Source organism: Coturnix japonica, chromosome 8, assembly GCF_054131305.1.
Source record: "Coturnix japonica strain WE chromosome 8, WE-NBRP24, whole genome shotgun sequence".
Taxonomy (NCBI): domain Eukaryota; kingdom Metazoa; phylum Chordata; class Aves; order Galliformes; family Phasianidae; genus Coturnix; species Coturnix japonica.
The window spans coordinates 3,758,163-3,784,817 of record NC_140670.1 but is presented as its reverse complement, the minus strand read 5'-3'; the positions used below and the strand labels follow the sequence as shown (position 1 = coordinate 3,784,817).

The 26,655-nt window shown below is 40.3% G+C and overlaps 1 protein-coding gene across 25 annotated transcripts in view; it reads left to right on the top strand.

The window, feature by feature from the left end:
- The window catches only part of PCDH15 (protocadherin related 15), a 528,749-nt gene that overhangs the window by 429,304 nt on the left and 72,790 nt on the right, over positions 1-26,655 (top strand). For all 25 annotated transcript variants that reach the window (XM_085554985.1, XM_085554984.1, XM_085554986.1 and 22 more), the window contains 3 exons: positions 5,022-5,327; positions 6,631-6,855; positions 18,209-18,325. In XM_085554985.1, coding sequence (XP_085411111.1) covers positions 5,022-5,327; positions 6,631-6,855; positions 18,209-18,325 — 648 coding nt within the window. The remainder of the gene's footprint in view (positions 1-5,021; positions 5,328-6,630; positions 6,856-18,208; positions 18,326-26,655) is intronic.

The window sequence follows — 26,655 nt, the reverse complement described above, 5'->3', positions numbered from 1 at the left end:
TCGGATTTGGCAGTTCAGAACTGTGCCCGAGAGAAGAAATTGTTTTTCCTGAGCTTGCAAATTATATTAGTTTATTCTGGGCTGACTAACTTGGCTGCAGTTTCTCTTTATTGATGCTTTTTGGCAACTAGAACAATTGTCTTAGATTAGTATTTCCTTTTCTGAAGTCAGCCTGGTAGAAGTACAAGCTGGAGAGTTTTCTCAACATACTTGTCAAGTATTTAACTTCTTTTTTGTCATTTTAAAACTTTGTGGCCTTGAAATCTCTACAATAACAAAATGATTTCCCTGTAAAGTGTCCCTTTGAGAACAAGAGAATACAGCAGAACAAAACCAGAAGTTTGAATAGTAAGATGAATGGTTTCATATCCAAACACTGGCTGCTAAGATCCAGCTCAGATCTGATGTTCTCTAATTAAGTGGCCTTATGAAGAGAGCCAGCACTCGTGAGAAATGGCAAAAATAACTTTACACCAGAATAACCCATTAAAGAAATCTACAGGAGCCCATTTCAATATGGAGATTTTAAGCGGAATGTTTCATCTGTGGATTATAAGCTTCTGGTTTTTGGTTTTGTTTCTGTGTATGTTCATTGATGAATCTCTGAACTGCTTGACTGTATCATTGTCAAATTACATCCTGCTCATAAAAGCAGAATTTCTACTCATCTTTCAAGTAAAAACAGGCAGAGCAAGCCTCTGAATTCAGGGATCGGTTTTGTGCCAGCCTAAAGGAAGCTTCTCTATTTTTGAGTGTTACAACATGATTAAGTTTTGTAGGAGGCTCACCAGTCCATTAAATCGTGCTTCTGCAGTCATGTGCTTTCTGAATTTCATTTAATTTATACTGTAGTTTTAGCTTGAGTTCAGCTTGTAGTGTTTTACTGTTCTTATTATGCAGTTTTATTTAGAGTCACATTTAATTGGTTTCCACTATCACCATCCAGATGGACTGAAATTAGCATTGGCTATGGAAATAATTATCAAAGGCTCTCCCATTTTGTATAATGGTTAAAATACGGCAGTATTAGAAAATGTATCATGTGATGTCTTTACAAGTTGCTCCAAGTATAGAATGAAATCATAGAATGGCTTGTGTTGGAAGGGACCTTTAAGATCATCTCATTCCAACCCCCTGCTGTAGGCAGGGACACCTCCTTCTAGCCCAGGTTGCTCACAGCCCCATCCAGCCTGGCCTTAAATGTTTCCAGGGAGGGAGCATCCACAACCTCACTGGGCAATCTGTTCCAGTGTCTCACCACCCTCACAGTAAAGAATTTCCAGTCTAAATCTGCTCTCTTCCAGTTTCAAGCCCCTGTAGTTAAGAATTATGATAACTCAGTAATACCTTGACTTGGTAGCACATTACAGCTATCTGAATGGGCACAGAGTGGCGCCGTGTGTGTTTAGGAGCACAATTAATTTATCTAATTGCCTGCAGAAAGAGCATAGTGCATGAGAAAATAGTGGGAGGACAGAATTGGTTCTGTATTTGCTACTTTTGACGCTATCTGGATTTTAGCTGACGGAAATCTTGAAAAACCCTTCATACTTTCCAGTCTTTTCATTTACTTTGAGCACTTAATGAAATAGGAAAACAGAAGACTGTAAAAGCAAGCAAAAATAAACAAAACATACAAAGCCTTTCTGAAGAAACATGCTGAGCTTTCTAGAATGACTTGATTTTCCCTTCTGAAGGTATGCTTAAGTAAATACGGAGCCAGAATTTTTTTCCAATGGCTGTGGCCTCTTAATGCATCTGGGAGATGTTAGCTTAGTCCTATGTGCACAAGTAATCATCTCCTTTAAAAAGAAAATGCAACATCCATAACATCCATTTTAGCACTCCCACTCACATTTGATTTCCTATTTGGCACAACTGAGGGGCTTGGGAATCTTTTAAACCCGTAATAATGAAAAAATCTTGTTATCTTCCCTGCAGACAATTAGCCAGCTCCCATTGACAGCATCCTTTGCATCCTCCTGCACCATTCCCATCCCTCCTGGAGGTGCAGTATTAGCTGGAATGCTGGAGAGGCTTTTGGGGAGCCAGAGGTCTTGCTGGGGTGGGGATGGATGATGGGGCTATCTCTGCGGAGCTGTAGGAAATATTAAACTGGAAGAGTGGTTCCAAAGGGGATATCTGTTGTCTTGAGTTAAACTATACAGGCATCTATGAGTGACAACTCTGCCTTGTTTTGGTGTTTTCCAGCTCCAGCAATTTGAGTGTAAATCCTCAATTAACCTGCTTAAATTCCATTGTTACCTGTCCTGAGCAATAATTATGGATATTAGTAGGAAGCTCCTTTTGAAAATAATAATGACACGATTAATATTGTTGACGTTTAAACATTTGTCATTAGATTTCAGAGTTAATGATCCTTCAAGCGATACTCAGGTCTCCCAGAATCATATTTCTAAGCTTTTGGAGAATAGTTTGTATTCTGGGTTTTATTTTCAAGCTGTTTTGCAGGAAGATGGTTTGTTACTGTTGGTTCATATTTGTGAGATTGTCTTAGTAATACTGAAGTGCTGTTGGTAATACAAATTCACACTTGCCATATAGATAAGCCTTTTTATCTATCTGTCTATCACGTGGCTTATGCAGGTTTGTTTTACCATGCGGTACTTTGTGAGCTGTTCCTGTGAAAGATGGAAATGAAAAGCAGAAGTCATTAGAGAGTCTGTATAGGAGCGTGCTTTTCCTGTCTCTCAATGAACTTAATGAGATAGGAGAGAGAATGTCTTGTCTTGCATCTCTTGTAAACAGCATTGACAAGAGGAGACAGATATCACTGTTTTCTTTTTCTAAGTAACTCATAGGTGCGCTCACGGAAGTAAATTAACTTAGACTTTCCTAAAGAAGCTGCTCCATCACAATCAAATCCCTTCTGGTGGGGCCACAGTGACTTAAGGGAATTCCAAACCTCCAGGTGTGTGACACCAGTGTGGCATGTCTGCCTTGAACCACTCGGAAGAAGAGCAGGGGAAAACTAGTGAAATGTGCTGTTTTCTTTCTAGATTTACCAGGTTTGTGTTGTGTGTGCTTGAAAGTGATCAAAGAGCGTAATGTCTAGATAGATTTTTGGGGTGGGAACCTGAGTGCTCTTGTGTGGCAGAGAGTGCTTCAGGCTCCTTTGCACTCTTGCTTGCTACCCAGGTGTTGTCCTTCCAGGGGAAGAACTGGGTCCAATACTTCCTTTCCTTTGACAGCTGCAGGGGTGAGGGGTTGGAGGACTTGGATTTAGGACTAGGGGAAAGCAAATATTTGTGGGTTTTTTTCTTAGCAGAAAAACAAAGAAGGAGTAGATATTTTTAGTTCTCTTCGCCTTGACATTCTGCTGTGGTGGAGGAAGAGAGCTGTTCTCCTGGAAAGTTTTAGAGGGGAGTTGTGTTGTACACATATTTCATTTCTTATTTGAGAAAGAAAAAGTTTTAGACAGCAACATTGGGTATGTTAGGGGTGCTGGAATCTAGGGTAAGAAAGAGATTGTGCTGTGAGGAGAAAGAAATCCAACCAGTTTTATGCTTAGTGTTTACTTTGATCTTTATTACTTCTGGTGGGCCTTATCTAATGAAAGAAATGCTTACAGATGTTGGCATAGCCCATGTGGAAGTTCATTTCATGTATCCTTGAGATGTCATTCTTTTAGAAAATAGTCTAAGCTTTTATGTCTGTAGTGGGTACACTGTCACTTCTTAGGTCTGTAGGGCTAATATGGCAATTAATGAAGATCTTACATTCAACAAACAATCTAATCTGGGTAAACAATAGCATTTTCTTACAGCTTTTTCTTAGCAAAACAAGTTTAAATTCTGCAAAGACATGAACCTGACTTTGAAATGTATGTGTGCACTAAGTTCTTGTGTGCAGGCAGTGGCAGTGGGGCTGGAGGCACAACAAGGAGAGATTGGAGATGACCCAGCTGCATCCAGGAGCGTCTGGGAGGTTCTAAAGCAGGAGCTCTGTGATTTATTCTTCATTTCCTGTGCTTCAGTTTTCTTTAAGTCAGCCTGTCTGTTGACCTTTTTTTTTCCTGACAAGTTTTGGATAGTTTTCCAATATGTCATCAGTGAGATTCTTCTGCCCCAAATCTGTTATTGCCACGGAGGAAATAGCTTTGATTGTAAACTGAGTAGGTCAACCATACGTTGAAATATGTTGACTGTAAGGATTCTCCATAGGCCGGTCATTATGAAGCTGTGACCGTTAGGATGCATTGATGTAGTGCAGGGAAAAAGCATAAAGGAATTTTTCTCGTTAACACTTTTAATTAACTTCTAATCGATTCTTAGGAAGATAAATGGCTGCATTTATAATGTCTTAAAATTAACACCTTCACCTGAGTTACACATTCATAGGTATTTCCCAAGCGTTCTTATAGCAAAACATAAAATTCTCGTGTCTTCTCAGTTGTGTGTAGCCGCATTTCAGAGTCAGATGAATGAGAATACCTTTCTCACAGAATGGCCTTGTTAAATTTACATGACCCTATTCATCATGCCTTAATTTAATTAAGAGGAAGGAAAACAACTGGTCAGCATTGGAATTGTGCTCTAGTGCCTCTAGGAGAAATGAGTATGAATTGCGTCTGTCCTTATCAGGGCAGTTACATAATAACCAGAATTGCTTTAGCTGATGCTGAACACCAAGGCTCAGTTCTGTTCAGAAGAACAAATACCAACTGGACAAAATCTAAAGGTTTATCTATTGCATTCACCAGCATCTTCTGTGTGTAGAAGAGTGAGCGTGAGATTTGATTATGTTGATTTTGAAGAAAGTGATACATAAACTGTTGAAATTGAAGTAGTTCTTCGGAGATCAATGATTAAAACATCACTAGATTTAACAAACCTTAATAAAAATGGAAACTTTCAATGTATCTGTCCATTCTAGCTGACTACATTTGTCTAAGCATGTATTCTGTAATGATTGGCAGCAGTGAAACGCCTAAATCACAGCGTATAATAAAAAACATGCAATATGCATTAAAACTTGATACTCTTTTTCTGTTTCCTTAGGCTACGGACCCGGATGCGGGTGTCAATGGCCAAGTTCATTACAGTCTGGCAAACTTCAAGAATCTTTTTCGAATCACTTCAAATGGCAGCATATATACAGCAGTTAAGCTGAACAGAGAAGTACGAGACTATTACGAACTGATTGTTGAAGCAACAGATGGAGCTGTGGACCCTCGCCGTTCAACACTAACTTTAGCAATCAAGGTGCTGGATATCGATGACAACAGCCCTGTTTTTACAAATGCTTCCTACGCTGTCGTGGTGCCTGAAAATCTACCACCTGGCACTGTCTTCCTGCAGATAGAGGTAAGAAAGCGTTACAAAGGGAGGAGAATGTTTTGTAGATGTACTGTGAATGTTTTTAGTTCATTTGTCAGAGAGACAAATAAAAAATGCAAGCAGAAATAAGGAAAGGTGTGATACTTAGACTGAAAAATTCATGTCCTTTAGATGTCAGTTTGTTGAGGTTTGCTTGGAAAGAAGAGCAATTATATATAAAATTGAAGAATGCTGCTACTGTCACATTTTGGAGTATTGTTTTACAGAATTCTTTATATGCTTTTGGTTTCTGCTTGAAAACTCATCATGTTGCTCCTGGGTTCATTCATGTAGTTTGCAAAATATAGAGCTTTGTCTCAATGGATTCAAACAGTTAATTTAAGCCTACACTTCTACTCTCTCATTGTATGTAGGTCGCTCTGAAAGTAATGCCTCCTCTTTCTTTCTATGGAAACTACAGCAGATATGAAGTGTGCAATGACACTAATTGATGGAGCAAGATCTTAGCTACAACACACTATTTTTCAACATAGTCACCACCGTTAGCTATGCATTTTCATCAGCAATGAACAAGAGCCTGCCATACTACCAACACCCTCCTCTGATGTTTTGGGCCAATGCAGCAAAATAGGAGACATTACTTTCAGAGCCTCCCTCGTAATTAATGGAGGTGTGTAGTTGTTTCCAGGGTGATCAACCGAATATCAGGATTGTTATCTGAGATAGCAGGGGGGGACCTGAGTTGTTGTCTTCTCTTTGTTGACTATAGAAAATAAATAAATAAAAACAGAAAAAAACATAACCAAGTGAGAGTTACTTATTAATTGTTCTAACTCATGCTTAAGATGGATCTCTATAGCTGAGATTCATTTCCTGTAAGCTGGAAAGAGCCTCCTGATGTTTTGGTCAGCATAGCTTAATGAGAAGCTGTCTGTAGGCAAATTGTAATTCAGACGAACAGCTTAAAAAATTGCATCATATTCCTCCTAATGAAATTAATATTCTTTGTCTAAATACTAGTATGAAACAAAACCCATCAGTGTTGCTCTGCGGAGTTTGGTCAAAGATCTGCTTAGCCCAGTATTCTCTCCCTGGCAGTGGCCAATAGTGGCTGCCCAGGGAAGAGACCAAGAACAGAAGCTTTTGTTGAGTCTTGCCCAGAATATTGTGCTCATTTCACGTGGCATGTTTTAAATGAATAACCTCTAGTGGATTATTGTACGGTAGTATTCAGTATTAGAATAATGTAACAAAATGTATTTACAAGTCCTGTAAGATGGGTTTTGTTTGCTCTGAAGTATTTTTTCTTTTTCTGTACGGCATGCTCTAGGCAAAAGATGTTGATCTTGGTTCTAACGTTACCTATCGAATCCGGACGCAGGAAGCTCTAGAGTATTTTGCACTGAACAAGTATACAGGCGAGTTATCGCTTCGGAAGTCCTTGGATTATGAGTCATTCTCTGACACGGATGCAACTTTCACCTTCCTTGTGGAAGCCTTTGACAGCAAGGGCACTATGCCTCCAGGTCTTGCTACTGTCACAGTGACGGTGAAGGTAAGAGCAGCTGGTGGGTTGATAGCATCCTCTTCTTTTTATTACAGAACATCTTCACAGCCCTTACAGGAGTCCCAATGACACGCAGGGGCACAGTATGTCTGCTTTCCTGCTTTTTCACTGTGGGAAGCTACTGCCTTTTTCTGACAGCAACTTGTTCTGTCAAACATACACTTTATAACTGCTATAATTGCTTTGCTGTTTGCAATTACATAGTTAATTCTTGGTTCATAGCTCTGTGAAGTACAGGAATAGCTGACAAACATGAAAACATTTAATCCCTTAGAACTGCTGCAAGATTGAAGTAAGTACCTAATGGAATTGTTTGCAAAAATGACACCATCACGTTTCATTTAAAGCTCTCATAAATTGTAGTATTATGAACCATTCAGGTGTATTGAGTGCTGATGTAGCACACTAAGTCTTATATTTTAGTTTCAGCATCTTGAAAATACAGAGCTGCAAAGAAACAGGCTTATTCAGTGGTCTCGTGCTATAAATCATTTTTATGCCATGAGTTACATCACCTCTGTTTCTGCTGTCTCACCAGTAATGGGGGGATAATGGTTTTCTGCTTAGTAAGGATCCATGTATTCGTAGCAGAGGTAGTAGCTCTCCACCAGTCTTCTGTTGGTTCATGTGCTTATATCCAAGGATAGTGTAGATCCTCTACAGCACGTTCCCTTGTGTTTACAGCAGTGCAATTACAGAGACAGTCAGACAAATCCTTTTGTCTGGTTGCTTCATGTATTTACTTACGTATTTATTCTTTGTTGGTGAACAACAGTTGTAGGAGAGAAAGGAATTCAGTATCTGGTATTTGAGCTATGAAGCAAAAACTGTCGCAGGAGCAAAAGTGTGCCTCAAAAATGTGAACTTCGGTACCTGGCAACTTCAGCGTAAATGTAATTCTGCACAAAGTATTCAGTGTGTATTCATCAGTTTTGTGGTTCAGCTTAACTGTGTGTCTGCAGATACAATGGATTGCTGATGCTGACTAATTCTGTAGGTCCCTACTGCACTCAGTATTATTCTAGGGACAGCAAATATGTCGAATTATTAGCATTGACATAAGGAGGATTCTACAATGCCTCTCTATCTCTGCAAGACTTTTGATGCAGTGTTTCTGAATCATTAGTCTGCCCTCTGGAAATGGTGGTTTCCAAGAGAGTCAAAGAAGAAAATTAGCTTGGGAACCTATGCTCAAATAGGAATGTGTTCAGAGAAAAGCTGCAGTTCTGTTTAGTCTCAGTGCTGTGGCCAGAAAGGGACCTGAAAATGAAGACAAACAGGTTATATTTTGCATGAGAAAGGAAGAGAAAGAGGGGGAAGAAGTGTGAAAATAAGTAGAAGAAAGCAGCAAAGGATTGACTATTGTCATATTCCACACAGGGCTGGCTTTCTCAACCCATCAATTATGTCAGCTGAATAACTGCAGAGTTAAATTAACGTGTAGGTCCCAGCTGTGAGCGCCAGGTAGGAGAACAGTGTTGTCAGTGGCTCTCAAGAGTGGGGAAGGGCTTGTGGAAAAAATTCTTTAATATCTCACTTCGTTGGACAGATGCCATTAATGGATACATATCAGAGAGGTGCTGAAGATTTAGAATCTTGATCAGAAGAAAGATCTAGAAAGAAAATAAGGGATTATTTGGAGGCTATGGAGGAACTGCACTTAAATTCAGAATTCCTGGGGGGGAAAGACGAAGGGGATTGAAACCAGAACCTTATGTGAAATAAGAAGGATCTATAGGAGAACAACTAGAATTCAAGAGCAGCTGAAGAACAAGGAGAGCGGCTGGCCCTTAGGTGTGAGAAGCAATGGAAAAGTAACAGTACGCTGTAATATGGTTTGGGTTTGTTCTCTTCTGCCCTTGTTAAGAAGGGAGAGAGCTAATGTGCCTTGACTGGGGATGGAAAGTCCATATCAGTGCTGAGATGGCACAGTACTGAAGTTCTCTTGACAGAAGCATTCGTGCTGCACAGGGCCAATGTCAGTATATCGTGGCAAGCTGACAGAGGACGCTGATCTCTGTTCAGCAGCTTGTTGGGGATGTTTATAGGACACTGACTCAGATCTTGAATGCATGGTGGCATAAATGACTGTGTATGAAGCAGCCTAGCCTTCATTTGTCTGTTGTCTGATCACAGTCCAGTCTTTTATCCCTCTGCAGTCATAACTGCAGCTGTTGCTGTAGGGCACAACTGAATTGAGAACTCCTGCTGAGTACATTTGTTGTTTCGTGGGTGTGGTTTATATTTTTTGAGTGAAGACATCAGTGTAATGAATCATAGGGGTTTTAAAACTGGTAATATTTACCAGACAGTCTTCCAGCACAGAACCTGCATGAGGGGATTGGGTGCTTCTGCATGGGGATGCACATCCTCCTGCCACAGCTCTGCAGGCATCGTTCCTGCTGAGCCTGCCTGCTCTGGAATAGGAATGCAGTGTGTTCTTACTTGTAAATGTGCTTTCATTTTATTTAAATTAGGAAATAAACCAAGTGCATGTCTACTGTAGTCCCTATTGTTATAGCTATGCAGACTTTGTTAACTGTTAACTCAACTTAGCAGACTTTGTTAATTCGAAACTGACAAGAGAAAACTAGAAGCCAGCAGTAAGACAATATTTGGACCAGGCAAGAAATTCATGTAACCACGAGGGATAAAGTCCTTTTGGACCTGTTCTTCTCTATTAATATTCATTATTTTTAACAGCCCAGCTTTTAAATAGGGAGCATTATATTTTTTCCTCTGTGATAGGGTTCTGTTAACCAACTATGTACAACATCTGATGGTGTCATCTATTATTTATGTGATGTAAAAGTGAATGAGCAGAAGTGCAGCGTACCCATAATCACAGAGATCTTTGTAGCTGGGAGGAGGGTGAATACATGCTGTGACTTTCTTTAGACGCTCAGCCTTTGGTGTGACAAGTTACAAATAGTTTATATTAACCTTTCCTGAACTTGATCAAAGCACAGACTGCAAAACAACTTAATCTGTTACCTGCACGTCAGTGTTGAAATACATTCTTTGCTGCTGCTGCAGCCAAGTGGCCCTTTACGATGTATGACTTCAACTCTTTATTCAGAGGAAATTGAAGGTAAATTAAAGAGCTGTGTGTTTAGTGAGGAAATGCATTCTGCCCCGACTATGCCTTTAAAAAGTTCTATGTAGCCAGAAAGTAGCATTATTAGTCTCCTTAAAACAGTATTTCATTTATTTCCTTCTCTGGTTTCCTGTTTTATATAAATCAGTTGCTGTTGTATTGTTTCTGGTAGTACTGAAGAGGAATAGTGTGAGTGGCATGGAGTTCCTTTTGCCAAGTAAAGTAACAACAACAAGGAAATAAACAGAAAAGCCACACAACTTTGTCTGGAGCCTCACACAGACAGAGGGTTTTCATTTTTTTCAGTTTTCAAGTAGCTTTTCATCATAATTGGAAGGTCCTGATGAGTTGTCTTATCTAGGGATGGATGGAGAGATTACACAAGCATTCATTCTTGTTAACTGATAATTGTAAGCTGGTCTGTAATGAAGAAGACAAAGCTTACTTTGTTTTGTGTATGTAGATATATGTGAATATATATATAAAGTCATGCAACTTAGAAGCAGCTCTTTAGGTCTTGAAAGTGAAGTTTAAGAAACGAAAACACAAGCAACTCCAAGAGACAATTTATTTGCCACTATTAAGGCCTCGTTTCTCTCATCATGTTAACAGCAGAGATTTGCATTTGTGCAAAGTATGAGAGAGCTGAATTATCTGCTGAGGGTGTCTGTCGTGCATACTGCACTTTGAAGCACCCTCTCTCAATATAGAAGTTTCCAAGTATTGGGAGAAGCAGAATCATTACTGCTCAAATGGTGTGCTTATATTAGGATTTACTACAGTGGTAAAGCTTCTTTGGAGAGAAAAGACTGATTTTTTTTTTTTTCTTTTATACGTTACTGTTAAATGAATAATGTGTGTCTAAATGTACATGGTAAGAATCTTTGTATCATGGGGCCTGTAAGCAACTTGCATGTTACGACCTTCTCTTATCAGTAGTACCATCATTATTTTTTGTATCAGTTTCTCTCTTTCTTATTATAATTGCTTTTTCCTCCTCCTTCTGCAATCTGGGAAAAGATTACTTTTTACTTTTTCAAGCAGAGTATATGGTATAATGCAGCCATTAGCTCTGGCTGGTGATTCAAAGTGATAGAGCAACATGAATAAATAAAAACTGATCTGTATATTGCTAGTAATGCTCTATTACAGTTCTACCAGCAAAACAGTTCGTGTAATTCCTGCAGTGCCTTAATCCCAGTGGGCTGTTATCGTAGAATGAATTTCCAGATGTGATAAACCTGACTATACCCATTTGTCCAAAGGGACGGTGAATTCCCAAACTACTCTGACTGTCAAAAGATCCTTTTATTAGCCAGAGCACAGCTCACACCAACTAGGAGAAGTGCCTGCCTAGAACTGTTGCTTGTGAGCTGAGAGAGTCTCCTGTGTCAAGTGGCCATTAGTCTTTTAGGCTGGTTAAAAAATCCCTGGTGGCAGGAGTACTGCCATCCAACCTTCAGCCCTGCATATATGGAGAGCAGACTTGAGGCTGCTTGGGGAAATAACTAGTAACCTGGTTCCCAAGTAACCTGGGAAACCTGCTTGTGTGGAGGCAGTGGGGAACCCAGTTGGTGTCATCTTTTTGTGTTTCAGTGAAGTTTTCAGTTCTGTTTCTTTACATCATTCTTCTGGACCAAATGCCCAGCATACAGCTAGACACAACCATAATGAGATGGATGGGTGAGCAGTAGGCTTGACAGGTGAGGTTCATAGGGGCAATAGTGAATGGGGCTACACCAACCTGGTGGCCTCTTACTAGTGGCATTCTGCAGGGCTCAGTTTTAGGGCCAGTTCTCTTCAGTGTATTCATCAGCAACTTGGGTGCGCTGCTTAAAGTCTGCAGGTACACTTAACTGTGGGGAGCTTTCGACTCCCTTGAGAATGAAGAGGCCTTGCAAAGATCTTGACCAGTTGGAGGTCTGGGTGGTCACCAACTGCACAAAGGTCTGGCATTTGTTGGCAGTTGTTGGGAGTCAGTTGGCAGTTGCTACCTTCAGGCAGATTGGCTTCTTCCCAGCTTGGTGTTGTCTGCTGACTTACTGAGGATGTACTCCATGCCCCCATCCAGGTCATCAGTAAAGGTATTAAACAGGACAGGCCCCAGCACTGACCCCCGGGGAACACCAATCATAACCAGTCACCAGCTGGATTGAACTCCATTTGCCACCACTCGCAGTGCCCAGCCCTCCAGCCAGTTCCTTACCCAGCAAAGAGTGTACCTGTCCAAGCCATGGGCTGCCAGCTCATCCAGGAGATTGCTGTGGGAGACAGTATCTAGATGTTTAAATGAAAAGCTCATCTTCTGGTAATGGGATTTCATTTGGATAACATTTGAGTTTTCTTTCAGGAAGATAAAACTCTATTGTGGGAATAGTCTGCTACAGTTGTGACATAAAATCTCACTTATTTCAATGCTTTAATCCATGATTCCAAATCCAGAGGCCACTATAGGGCAGAAATGAATCCTGGACCCAAGGGCAGGGTGCTGGAGGGAGACCAAGGGGAGATGGGGCTGTGGGTGCCCTTAGGACCATGAGTTCTTGTGGCTTTAGGGGATTTTCATTCTCCTCGATAAAGTATTTTGAACTTTGCATTGAGCAACATCTTTCAGTGGCTAAAGAAAACTCAAGAGGAGTAATGGTTGTCAAGTACATTGATATAAAAAGAAAAAACACTCTGTAGAAGAGAGTTTGAAGAGGGAGAGTAGAGAAATGCTTTTTCTGTGGAAATCCCTGGTGTTTGGAAACCTCTGCTGGCTACCTGAATGCTTGGAGGCAGCTTGGGTGGGAAGCCACCAGCTCTGAGCTCTGGTATTGTGCACATAGACTTAGTTGACAGGTGTTCAAAACAAAAGGGCAGCAGAAAACCAAGTCTAAACTAACTGGAGAAAAATGGAACAAGTGTGAAAATTTTAGTGTAATGTCAGTTATGTTTTGAAGTAAACTTCCTTGCTTCCTCCCTTACTGGAATTATATTTATATACATTTAAATTCAGAGCAAGTATGAACCACTTTTAATAAAATACGTTGTTTTTTGGTGCTTTTTCTTTCTATTTATTGCATATCATAAAAGCCAGTAGGCTGTAAAAGGATCTGTAAATGCCTGATATGCATTTATTAGCTCAGATACCATTCTGTCATTGAGACTCTTATAGTGAGGGCATGTTTATTTCCACTTAGATACAGGTGACTAGAAACCTCAGTACCAGCAGCTATAATCAAATAATACAGTCCTAAAGTCGTAGGTAAACCCCATGGATGTACTTAAAAATCCTTGGTGAAGTTATTAACAATCCACAAACACATAACATTTACAAAGCTAATTTCCCTCACCAACCTAGAGTGATTTGTCAATAGATCAGAAATAGAATGAAGTGTCTCTTTGTAGAACTGTGGAAGTTTTGGTTTAGGAGCTGAGGAGAGAGACGAGAAGAAAGAGCAGCTTAGCACCGAACTGGGTTTGTAGTGCAGTCCTCACAATTTGGCACTCCTGCATTCGTGTTCAGTTGATGATGGTATAAATTCTCTTTCGGACTCTAAGTGGTCAAGAAACATCAGCAGTACATCTGAGCTTGCTGTCCTTTGTTTGGAAGTTTATCCCTCTGGAACTGTTCAGCGGCTTAATGACTGGATTTTGCCACTAAAGAATTGCAACGATTTTAATAAATAACCAATACTTGATTATAATTAGGCCACTTGCAGAAAGAAACAGGAGCTAAAAGAAAAAAAGCCACAACCACCAAGCTGTTTTTATCAGCTGTATAAAATGACTAGTCGATGAAAAAGGAATAAGCCTGTTTCCATGGGGTGAAAGCTGGGAGAGGGTAAAGCGCTGATTTTTATTGCATGGGCTGGAGGAGAAGCTTCATTCCTACTTGACAGGGCTGCCCCCTAGTGCACTGCGGGCTGCAGGCTGCAAAAAGAAGTTCAGCAGCAGAATTCCCTCTGCATGATTAAAGGGCTTTTGCACAGATGATTATGACTGAGATAGATAGGTGCAGATGTGTATCCGTATATTTATGTAGGCACATGTATATTTGTGTAAATATATAAAATAATATTGAAGTGTCACCTTGCATTACTTCTGTTTGTGTCAAGATAGCTGATGAAAAACAAGGATTCTACCAAAACGCATTTTCTCTTTTTTATTTTTATTATTTTTCAGAAAGTCTGCATTAATGATGCTCAAATCAGTCAAATCTCTCACTCTAATGTTACCTGCCATTAGTTAAAATAGAGGGGCAGTGACAAGCTGAAGCTGTAGTTGAGTAAGTGAGCAGGAGCCGGGTCCTGATCCCTTCACAACTTCTTTGTGCTGTAATCCCAGCGTATTTTACAAAGTGTAAGGTTTTATTTTCGTACAGGCAACTGGGGATCCTTTAGCAGATGGTTCTGTGGGATCCAATGCAAAGTCACAGAGGAGCACTGGCACCTCTCTGGTTTGTGCCTGTCAGAAATAGCAATGGCTCCATGGTGGAGGAGGTGCAGAATGGGTTGAGCTAGGCTAGCTTCTCCTCTGTGTGCACTGCAGGCAGTGTTGGGGGTCAGGAATGATACAGAGAAAGCAGTCATATGAATCCATAATGTACATTTCAGAATCACAGAAATCACAGACTGGCCTGGGTTGGAAGGGATCTCAAGGATCACAATGTTCCAGCCCCCCCACCACAGGCAGGGCCACCAACCTCCACATTTCATACCAGCCCAGGCTGCCCAGGGCCCCTTCCAACCTGGCCTTGAACACCTCCAGGGATGGATGGGGCATCCACAACCTCTTGGGGCAGCTCTTCCAGCACCTCAGCACCCTAATAGTAAAGAACTTCCCCCTGGTATCCAATCTATCCCCACAAGTCAAAAGTCTGTTGTTATCTGTGAAGCCTGTTTACGTTTACAAGTTAATTTTGTGCTGGGAGTGCTGTACTGCAGATATTTTTCTTCTGCACTGGTTGTGTATTGCCATCCCACATTGGCAGTACCACCTAACTTGGTTTTAGTGCGTTACTGCTGGTGACTGCCTTAATGGTTTCTAAATTACTTATTGATTTGCTTCTCGATGCCTTTCCTCCCACGTTTCCTTCTCCTCATAGACATTCTTTGATGTGTATCTTAGCTCACCAACATTTTTGTTCACCATTCTCATAATATCTGTAGACCAGTCAGCATTTGTTCACTCAAGTCTTTCTGATTATTTCTTTTTTGAACGTGATGTGTCTTGTTCAGAGTGTAATTGTAAGTGGCTGGAGCTGAGGGTGATGTCTGAGATAACAAATGAGCTGGCATCAAGAAATCTCTTCGGTCTTCATTTAGTTTTGGGACTACATATGTGGGTCCTCAAAAATGTCAGTATTTGAGTATGTCTGCTTCCCATAATGCACTTGCTTTGTGCTTTAGATGGCTTAATCTTTCTGACAGGGAAGAAGTTCTGCTGTCTTGCTCTTATGTGCTGCCCGACATGAGCAATGTGATGCCAAGCCAGGAGTGTTAGGTAAATGGAAACTTTGATAGGGAAAAGCTTTGGGTTTTTTATGCTTTGACTTTGAGTCTTTGTGTAAACAAAAGCATTCAAAAGTATAATAAATCTTTGGCTGGATGAGCAGTGACACAAAGGTAATGTTGTACTTATATACCAATACATGGCTGCTATTACCTTATTGTCAAAATACATGGCCCAAGTATTTCAATGCAAGATATATATAGAGCGCATTACCCGTATTTCTCATTTACATTTTTGTGTGTGCTGGTAGTTAATATCAGCCTGGATTTATACGAATGAAGCAAAAGAATGTGAATAGTTGTAAGATTCTTGTGCAGTTTGGCCACAGGAACACACATACCACAATAACACACTACTTGTTATTGTGGCTTTGTGGTGGATTACCACTCTATCCCTAACCTGTGGTAATGGATTGCACCAGTAAGCCACATACATTCCAATGCAAAGTCAGGTTTTTGTGGTGTTTAAGCAGAAGCCTTCATGTATAAGGTCATCTTCAGTGAGATAGCTGTGCAAGAGCATGTCTGTCCGTGTCCTTAGTCTCGAGACACGTCACAGGCCCAGCACTTGCTCTGCAATGTTAGATTTTTATCCAGAGTGCTTCTGTCATGAGAACTTGAAAACTGTATCTCTCTATCAGTCAGAGCAGTCCTCCATGCTGTGCAGTACTCACTGTGAAGTCCACTGTGATGCAAGGGGAAGTCTAACTGCAGAGGCCACAAGGCCTGGGAGGATCATGATCTCTTAAGTTCTTCTCAAAGTACAGAATTTGGTATCCTCCTGTACTCTAAACAAAATGAGATTTATATGGTAGTCCATCTTCACTGTTTGTGCTTTTTGCTCCTTATGACCTTTTCGATACCTTTAAGTGCCCATAGATTATGGGAAGAAACATTAATTGCGGAAGGAGATGATAATGTTCTGTGGAAATGCCCCAGCATACCTGTAACAAAACCACTTCTTGCTTTATGGGAAGTAGCCTAGAAGTCTGTTTGGTTTTTTTTGACTCCCCACACTGAACAAGGGCTTCTAGGAAATAAAGAAGCCATTACAGTCAGTAAAACCTGAATCTACCTCATCTGCCTGCTCCACACACATACCTTCTTGCTTCTGGCCATTCTTTGTTGCGTACATTCAATATGAATATGAGAGACCTGATCACCTGCCTGTAATCACAGTCATGCTCTCATTGAAGTGTGTAGTGCAGCTGTGTGGTGGGAGCTTGTCGTTCTTACAAGGAACTTTCATTCTGATGGAAGTGAGGCCATGAGCTGGAATTCTACCACGTAGAACAGGTGGCTGCTTTAAGATTCATCAAGAGATGAGCCACAATGAAAGCTCCTGGAGCTGTCCTGCTTAGGGGTGACTGAAATGTTTGCTGTCTATTTGATTGGCTTGGATTGGGTTTGTGAGGCACAGTCATGCATAAAGCTCCACTCAGAGGACGGATAAGTTAGGACAGAAAACCTTCTGCCTTTCTGCTTAATGTTTCGCTTTGTATTCCTGGATATTTTCTATTGATCCATGTATCTTGAAAAATAGAGGTAGTAAGTAGAATGACTTAGTCATTTTCTATAGCAGAGCATGTAGTGTATCATCTTTCAACAGGATTAGCCTTTCCAGCACTTTAAGTTGCAGACTTTCAGGAGCTAAGGTACACAAAAGATAACAAAAACATCACATGGTGATTCCCCCGTACTGAGCAAACAGCTGAGCATGATCTGCTGTTTCTGCACTGAGGAACTGAGGGTAGGTATGGCTGGGGGTAGGAGGTCAGGAGAAAGAGGAGGTTCTGATTTTGTTGCTGTTTTGTTTTAAAGACAAATAGAGGGATGAATTATTCCAGGAAAAAATGAAGTCATTATAAGCATTGTACTGGGTTGTTAGCCCAGGTGGAGCTACAGGACAGAAGGTGTCTTCTACATTGCTCTGCGCTGGTGCTTTTAGGATAAGAAGCAAACAAAGGATAGCTAATTTTGAAGACAGGGCATCATTTTGAAGAGTTGAGAGGAGCAAAATTGTTCATGTAAAATAGTCCTTGCTTTAGATTCTCAGATTAAGCAAATTATCTTCTTGCAAAACAGATCAAGACATTAAAAGATGCAGTGCCTGTAATTCCACAAAGAAGTGCTAATTTGTTTGAATTCAGATGCTTTTCCAAAATCTTTTCATTAGAAGGCTCTCCTAGTTTGAATTGCCTACTTGTCACTTTTTGTTTTAATTTGATGGTCCAGTTGTCTATTTGAAAATCTGAAAATAAGCAAAAAAACATTTCCAGCGCCTTGAAGCCTTGAATTGCAGACCCTGCAGCAGAACATAATGCATTAATTATCCAGCCTCATACTATGAGGATTTGTAGCAGTGCTTTCCTCATCCTCACAGACATTTATCATGCTGTCCAAGGTCATTCATTTGAGAAACATAGCAAAACCATGTTGCGGCTCTCTGCTTGAGAAGCAGCTGTCATGGAAATCTCTGCTTGGTTCACTTGTAAGATCGTATTTTCCTGCAGAATTCTCTTCTGTTGCTCTGTCTCATATGAATATGTTGTTTTGAAACTTGGCTCCTTCACCTTCTGAGCTAGTTTTACATGGTGGTAAGGGAATTGAGAGCCACAAAGAGGCTGTGAATGGCAGATAGGTTTCCAAATGAGGAAGGAGTGGTCAGGTAGTGTTTGAAAGATCAGTTGTGAATGTGTCTGTAATTTTGTTTAAGTTTCAGAAGTAAACTCTTAATTGTGTTCCGCAGGATATGAACGATTACTCGCCAGTATTTAGCAAGACGCTCTACAGAGGAATGGTTGCTCCTGATGCTGTCAAGGGCACTGTTATCACTACCGTCTCAGCTGAGGATCAAGATCCCCCGGTAAGCAAAAAGGTTCTGGTAATACTCTGCGCTCAAGTGGGGAAAAATCTGTAACCCCTGTAAGTGACCTACCCCTCTTAACAGCAAAGGTGATCATGATGAGTTTCGCAGAGCAGTAACTTGTACATTCCTGTCAACCTGGCCTTTGTCATTCTGGACAGAGGCTGCATCTGTGAAAGGATTCCCAAAGGTGACAAGTCAGTGATACAGCTCCTTTCTGACAGGAGGATTTTTGGAAACCTCTTAATTCTACTTCCCAGTGATGATAGGTGAATAACAGGAATAGTGAAGCAGTGAACACATGCCTGGCTTTGGTACAGTTGTGCAGCTTAGTAAGGAAACAAAACACAACTCCGTAAGACTGCTGCTTTCTTGATTTGCATTCATTGCTCGGGCTCACATGGAACTGAATAGCCCACCAGCTAGCCCTACTGGGCTCTGTTTGAACAGGGTGGTGGTGTTTTGGGGATGAGGCTTATTCTTGCCACTGGCTTTTATCGCTGCTCCCTAGTGAAGCAGTTGATTGACAGAACTGAGCACATATGTTTGACTTGTTAGCTATTCTGAAGGGCAATATCAATTTTTGTAATCAGAGTTAGATGAACATCGGTGGCCAGATGATACGCTGAGGACAATAAAAGCCAAAGATGTTCTGCCAGCCAGGTTTAATTTTTAATTGTTAGTGTTTTGCATATTAAGGAGAATAATCCTCAGGGAGAAGTGTTCAGAGTGAACATGCCATGCACATTAAAAACTGATGGCAGTGCTTTGACACAAATCAACTGTAGCTTAGCTAAATATGCTTCATAGTTATTTATTTTCCACTCAAGGACAGAATGCTCAAGCAGTGTTTCTGTAAGGACAGTCCTGCTATCCCCTTGTGGTGTGCATCAGCTGCCTGTTACTGGACTTTGAGGCATTTAGGTAGTTGGAGTCTGCTGAAGTTCTGGACTGTTGTTTGTCCAAAATATATAAAAGACAGTATTATCAATGTACCATGGACTGTTCTTGAATAAGAAAGCACTCTGCTGCCGCGGTGCTTCTATTTAATTAGTAAGCTTTGCCTTCAAATAAATGGCTCTGAACTGCATTCATTATTTCAGGGAGTTCAGCAGATGGTGCTTAGCTGGAGAAAATTCTCTGTTGCTCTCCCCAGGAATGACTTGGGAACCAGGGACTCCATTTCTGTTAAGAGCTTTCATCCTCAGTAGTTAGCAGCAAATAATTGAACAGAAAACATTCTGCCCCTCTCACAAGTGGAGTCAATTCAGAGCGATCTGCCAGTGGAGAGTGGAGAAAACTTGCTTTTCATGATGATCAAAACTGCGCAGTTTTCATTGCAGTAGTACAAATCTAAAATGCTAAATACATCAGTAACACTTTTACAGTCCTTGCTGTGTCCCAGCACCAGTAGGTGTTTGCTCCTGTCACGTTATCTCACTGATCTTGGAAAAAAACTATGCAGAAAAGGATAGCAAGGATCGGTGAAGTAGGGCAGATTTGTACACAGATGAGTTATTGGGATTAAAAAATAAAGTATCCTTGGCTACCAAGATATTATTGTGATTTGCATGCTGATTTTATTTAACGTTCTCTGTTGCCTTACAAAAAGTACTTTGGTCTGGATGAAGTATTTGCCTGTTCTGATATGGTATCCACTTTTTAAGTCTAAACTTTAAAGAATGAGATGCAGTTTCATTCAGTGTCTTGGTGACGGATGTTGAACTGATGGACATATGTAATTTGTCTTAGTTCCATGGAATCTGCACTTTCTGATGCAAAGTTATTTCTCATGTAGAAACCAAGCAAAGCAAACCAAAGCAAAGCTCCTAATAGCTTCATTAAACTGTCAGCCTACAATTTTTGGAGGTATATTTTGCCCCTTTTCCTTCTAGATCCTCTCCATTTTAAACATCTCTATCACTATCAAATGGACAGGAAAAAGTAGGAATTGATCGTATGTCTGCCTGCAGCTCAGTACAGTGGAGAATAATGGCCATCTCCAGTTAGTACAAGAGCAGGAGAATAGAAAACTAAAGCACTTACATCTCCCAAATTCCTTTATTGTGATTTCCTCACATATTTATGTATACTTTCTTTTTTTTATATGGGTTTGAATGTTTTCTATTTGAAAAATGTGGGGATTGCTTCTATTTCTGTCAAGGAACGGATGCAGGCAGGAGGCAGAAATCAAAATCACTGAATGCTGGGTCTCACTTATTACCATTATAGCGGTCAATAACGATGTTACGGTAATGGTCTTCAAAATCAACTCTTGCATTTCTTTGATTTGTGTCATGACTTTAAAGTAATAGTGCCCCTGGGCTTTAATTGAATGCGCTATTTCGAAAAGCCAGCTGTGGAGCAAAAGAAGGCTTCTAGAATTGTTTTAGGAAGCTGATGTTTTCTTTCAAAGTAATGGTCAATAGCTTTTCTTCTTTTTTCATTTAAAAGAAGGAAGAAAGATGAAACCATGGATGGCTTTGTTTCTTTTTCTGGCTCAGCTAAACCCATTTCAATGATTTGTGTTACCGGTAAAAAAGCGTTATTTATTGGAGCTTGTTTTCACAGTTAGTGCTGTCACAAAGTATTTGGTATGAATTCACCAGAAATCGGGGGCTTTTTTTCTGGGGAAAAAAAAGCAAAGCAACAAAACCAGTCTTTTTCTCTGTTCAGCAAGAATACCTTTTTCTAAACTTGCAGCAATGGGAGGAATGTTGCTACTTATTGTACTCAGTACTAGAGAGAGTACTTGTTTTTTTTCCTACCTGCTGGAAACTTCTGTGCTCGGTACTAATACATTTATTATATCAGTTCAGGAAAACAAATGGATGTTTATTAAGTAAATAATTTTGGTTTGAAAGTATTCCAGATAAGACACTAATCAGTTTGAAAGGTATAAACTTGATTTTTTTCTGTTGTCGTTTAACAAGTAATGTGGACAGTTCCACTGTCAGCATTATAGAGTCATAGAACCACTGAATTATTGGAAGTTGGAAAGGGCTTCTAACAGTCCAACAATCCACCTCCCACTAATCCATGTCCCTCAGTATAACGTCTGCATGTTTCTTAACACCTCTAGGGACAGAGACTCGCTGTCTTCAGCATATCCCAACTTTGCAATGCAGTGTCGTATTAATGTAGGTGGTGTGAGAATTCAAACTGACATGCTCAGCACCTGCATGAAATTCCTCTACAGTAAAGGCAGATGTGTGTTTTCAAGCAGGCATGTGGGTGGGAGATAAATATTTCAGGCCACTGAAGTTGATTTGGATGAAACATCATCTGCAGCATCGTGTGCAGGGGCTCCTTATTCACTGTGGGAATTATTCATTTGGTGATATTGCTGAGAATAGATAGTGTTCTGTCTGTGCCCTTTGATTTCTAAAGGTAGGCCACAAATATAAGTGCAAGCGTTCACTAAGGGTGCGGTAGATCTACAGCTTGTAAAGCAGGTGAAAGATGGGAGGCTGGAGGAGACTCGTGGAATGGAGTGCTCTGGTTTACAGTAGCAGTGCATTTCCTAAGTGGTTTAGAAACTTACAGCGTGGAGATGTAGGAGTGTGCTGAGTAACTACAATGCGTTTGCAGAAAGGTACAGGAGGCAAGGATCAGTTTTTACTCTTAAATGAAGTACCATTCCATTAGTTTGTTGGGTTTATAGGTTGAAGGTGATCCCATTTTAAAAAAAAAAAAAAAAAAAAAGCTTTTCTCATTGAATTTCCACTCAGTGAGTTATTTGCCTCGGCATATCCTGTACTTGTATGTGTGAGTGAAAGAATGACTGGGTTGGGATCAAGTTCAGAAATTTTATTCACTGAAGAGTACAAACCTGTTATGTAGAATGTTAAGCCATCAATAGAATGGAAGTGTTGGTAATAGGATGCATTTGGTCCTAAAAAACATGGATTTCTGATTATTACTAATAATTACCCTATGCTAGATTCCAATGCTCCCAAGTAGGTACTTCATTGTTTTTTCATTTTAACCTGTGGATTTCAAAGAGGTCTAAGAAATCTTGGCTGGAGGTGTGAGATCCCTCTGGTTACTCCTGCCTGTTTAGTGAAATGTCTGTTAAAACATAGAAACCAGTGCTTCTCATTGGCCAAAACAGGACTTGAAGCAAACGTCAGTTTCACTTCCAGCCATTTTCTCCTTTCCTGTCCTTTTCCAGTTATTATTTATTTTAATACTCAGTGCATCCTATAGTAGTTCACATTGTTTTTCCCAGGACAGCTTGCACATGTAGAGGTGAAGGATAACAAAGTGCTTAGCATAAAGGACTAAAAAATGGCCAAGGGAACTACCATAATGGAGCAGGCCCACAGTTACATACATGGCTGCCAAGGGTATGATTGAGTACATCTTCAGTTCTAAATAATGGGTAAACCTTATTAAAATACAAATCCGTTTTCCACTGTTGAACTGATTCCTTTGTTTCCTGGAGGAACTCTGTTAGCTCTGCTTGAATTTAATTTCCAAACCAGCTCTGCTTTTGAAAACACTGATCTGACCAAAGGGTGAAGGCAAAAGTGAGGAACAGTGCCAGCAGGTATCCTGTGAGGTACATTACTTTGCATGGATTTGTTTCGTTGGAAGACACTGAAATGTTATATCTCTATTGGAAATGCCAAAGAAATGCTTCAAGCAACTAAGGTAGATGTGCCCATGTCTATAGAATACTTATCTGGAAAAAACAGGGAGTCAAAAGAAAAAACATCTGAGAAAACCAGTGAGAATAAGCCAACAGTTACAAATATAGAGCAGGATAAAAGAGGAGTCAAAGACTGCAAGGTAATAAAGAGAAATCTGTCAAGAGAGACAGAAAGAAGTAAGTGAATACTTTTTCAGGTGGAAATAAGATATTTGCTTTAGGGCATGTTAGTGCAGATTGAGGGATGTTAATAGGTGTGGATGCCCAAGCACTGGGCTTTCTGAGGCAGCTCCTAACACCTTAGCTGTAATTATATTGAATCAAATTTAGAATTTCAGTGCTAACGTCTCTATTTGCTGCTTTGCTTTAGATAACACAAGAGCTTCAGTTTCTTACAGAGATATTTTTCAGTCTTTATAGTGAGAGATACGTGCAGACCATGAAGCTTGGATGAGGTTGGTGTCAGGCTCTCTCACCAACATTCCTGAGTTTTATCAGCATATTCCTTCGGATCACTGGATAGCAGACATCTGTACCTTGTACAAGTGGATATGAAATGGCCAAATCAAATGCACAGCAGAGCACTCGTTTGCACTGAAACATCAGTGCTTAAACTTGATTGACTGGGAATTGACTGGGTCTTCAAACTTGACTTATTTCCAGTTCTATACTGGTTTTTAAGAAAGATAAGTGCACTTGGAGGGCTTTGAATGGTGAAAGTTTCTTTCTGGCTTGGCAAAGGCGCTACCTGTGATTATGGTCAGTAGATCTGTACGGTTGGCCTTATACATACCTGAGCTACTCAAGGACGTCTGATAATATGCCTGGGGAGAAAAAGAAGTTTCCTTTGTTGTGATTAGTTTATGCTTTATTGAAGTGGCATAGTGATGAAAGGCGACAGATGATTCTAATAATTTTCTCAGTGTTTAACCTTCCAAATATTAGGAACTGAGTGCAGCTTGAGCTCATGGAGTAACACTTGGTGTAATAATCAGAAGGTGAATATTGCCAGAACTGCATCACAAGGTGCCTCTTTTATATGGACTATCACTGTGAAAGCTGGAATACTTCTGTCTGGTGCATTTCCCTTGTATTTTCAGATTTTGTTGATTTGGATTATCAATCGAAGCAGATGCAGGAGGCTAATTTTAAAGACCAGCCAGAGCTCTGGATTATCCCATTTAATGGTCTGTCCTGTCTCTCAGCACCTTGTAAAGTTTGCCTTCAATTGATCCTTTTTGTCAGGTTGAAAGTAATTGTCCTTACTGTTTTACAGGCATTTGCTGAAAGTACAGTGCTAACAGATATTTAATAAGAGCTTTCACAGATAATTAATTAGAGATAAAAGCATTCTTGAACAGTTCAGGGCTTGATCTTTAAAATTTATTGCTGTTGAATTTCATGGAGTCTACTGGAGTTCTGTGTATGGGAAGGATGCTGAAAATTCAGTGAGCTCTTGGAAGTAATTTTATCTCATGATTTTAAAAGCTTATATTCTTTTTGTATTCAGCTTGTCATGCAGAATTTCCAGATTTCATCCAGACCTGCAGACTCTTTCATCGGGTTGCATACTAAAGAATAAAATAACTAAAAATCAGGCATGTATGTATAATTATAGTAATAACTGGTAATGAGAGGGTAAAACAGAAGCAAGTGCGCAGTTCACAATTTTTAGCTGGTTTTGAGACCCACCAACATTGATCACTTTTCTCCCCAAGTTCCTGGTTTTGTGCTTCAGTTATCCAGCTTTGGGTATTGGGAGTCATTATTCCTTGCTTCCTTTTGAATTGCTTCCAGAAACACGTGTGAAAACATACAGAAGATGATACTGTTGTTATACTGTTCACAATTTTTCATGGCTTCTCTGCATTCCGATTTTCATGCAACCTCTCTGTTCCCCTTGGGAGTTATCACAGTAGTGCACATGTGCACTCTGAGTGGCCTCTTTTTCCAGGGCCTCTGTGTGCATCCTCATGAACTAATATAAATGTTGAGGTTGTTTTCATGTTGTAGCCATCAACTGTGTCCCAATCGAATGTAGATTCCCTAGAGCAAATGGAACCTTAAGAAATCACGCAGCAGTAACATGAAATATCGAAGCTGGATGATCTTCAGAGCTAAGTTTATTATTCTTGAATTCCTAGGGAAATTTTGCTTCAAGAGGATGATGGTTACTGCAAACTGAATTCCTGTTTTCATGGTTTATTGGTATTATTTGTTTGGGAACATAACCTTTTCTTTGAGTTTTGCTGTAGACGTGGGAATGCATCTGAATTAATTTAAAACAGAAGCAAAAGAAGATTAATACTTGAGATAATTGAAAGTTGCTTCTGAATAGATTTCCCTGGAAAATTTCTCTGGAGATTTTTCTAATTACGTTGGTGCCAAAATGCAGTAGATAAGAAATGAATTCCCATTTTGTTGTTTCCAGAAATGACAAGAGAGAGGTGTACTTGATAGTCATATCAGGAACAATAACTTGATGAGATTTTTCTTTATTTAAAAACAAATTGCCTAGCGTGTGTATGCTTAATGATGATGATAGCTTCTAGTCCTGCAAGCAAATGTGAGCACCATTACTCTGTAGCCTAAGCGGTGTGGATTGCAGCAGGTAATTTCCTCTTATGATGATGTCGAAGAGAAATTACAGGGAGAATGTTGTATAATCACCTCTGTTGCACAGTGATCTCTGAAATTTCTTGTTTTTTCAAGGATTTTCACATGTTTAGTGTGCATGGTTCTCTGAAGTACTTGTACTTACCTAGTAGCATGGTCTGTCACTTATTACTTCACTGAGCACCCAAGCACATCTGTGAGACCCAGTTCTGGGTTACTGATGGTGCTATTTTGCCAGTGGCTCTGCAGTGCTGTCCTTGTTGCTGTGTCCTTACTGGATGGCTTGACAGCTGTATGTCTGTGGAGGGTGTGGGTCAATGGCCTTTATCCCTGCTTGCAGTTAAATCATCCAAAGGAGTGGCTAGACTCCACAGAAGCTTATTCTCTTGCTACCTGCCCTTGTCCTTCCCTAGCTTTCCTGTAGATCCCCTTCAGGTACTGGAAGATAACTATAAATTCTTCTTGGAGACTTCTCTGGGCTGAAGAACCCCAGCTCTCACAGCCTGTCTTTGTAGGGGAGGTGCTCCAGCCCTCTTTTCATTGTCGTGGTCCTCCTCTGGACCTTCTCCAACAGCTCCATGTCCTTCTTGTGCTGGGGGCTCATGAACTTGACACAAACACCTATCCCAAATTTATTCCCAGGTATTTCAGTTTCAGAATGTGTATTTTGAATCAGCATTTCACTGTACTTCTGTTGTATCGAGAAAACGTTGGTCTTATTTACTGAGCTTGAAACACTTTGTCAAATGCTTCTGTTCCAGTTTGCAGAACTTTCCTAACAGTAAGAGGCTGGCTTGTGAGTTTGAGTACACTGTCAGGAACAAGAAAGCTCTTTTGTAACACAGTGCTGAATGCAGATTCAAAATACCAATTTCTCTTAATGAAGCTTTTGGTTTGGGTTATTTTGTCTGTTAGAGTACAGTGTGATGTCTGAGGTCCGCTTAGAAGCTGCAGTGAAACCAGCAGCAAGACTTGCCTTTGTAAGTGCTTCTCTTAATCTACTGCATATCAAGGTAGCAACAACTTAAGCTTGCTGCCAAACAGTTGTACAGAAATCAGT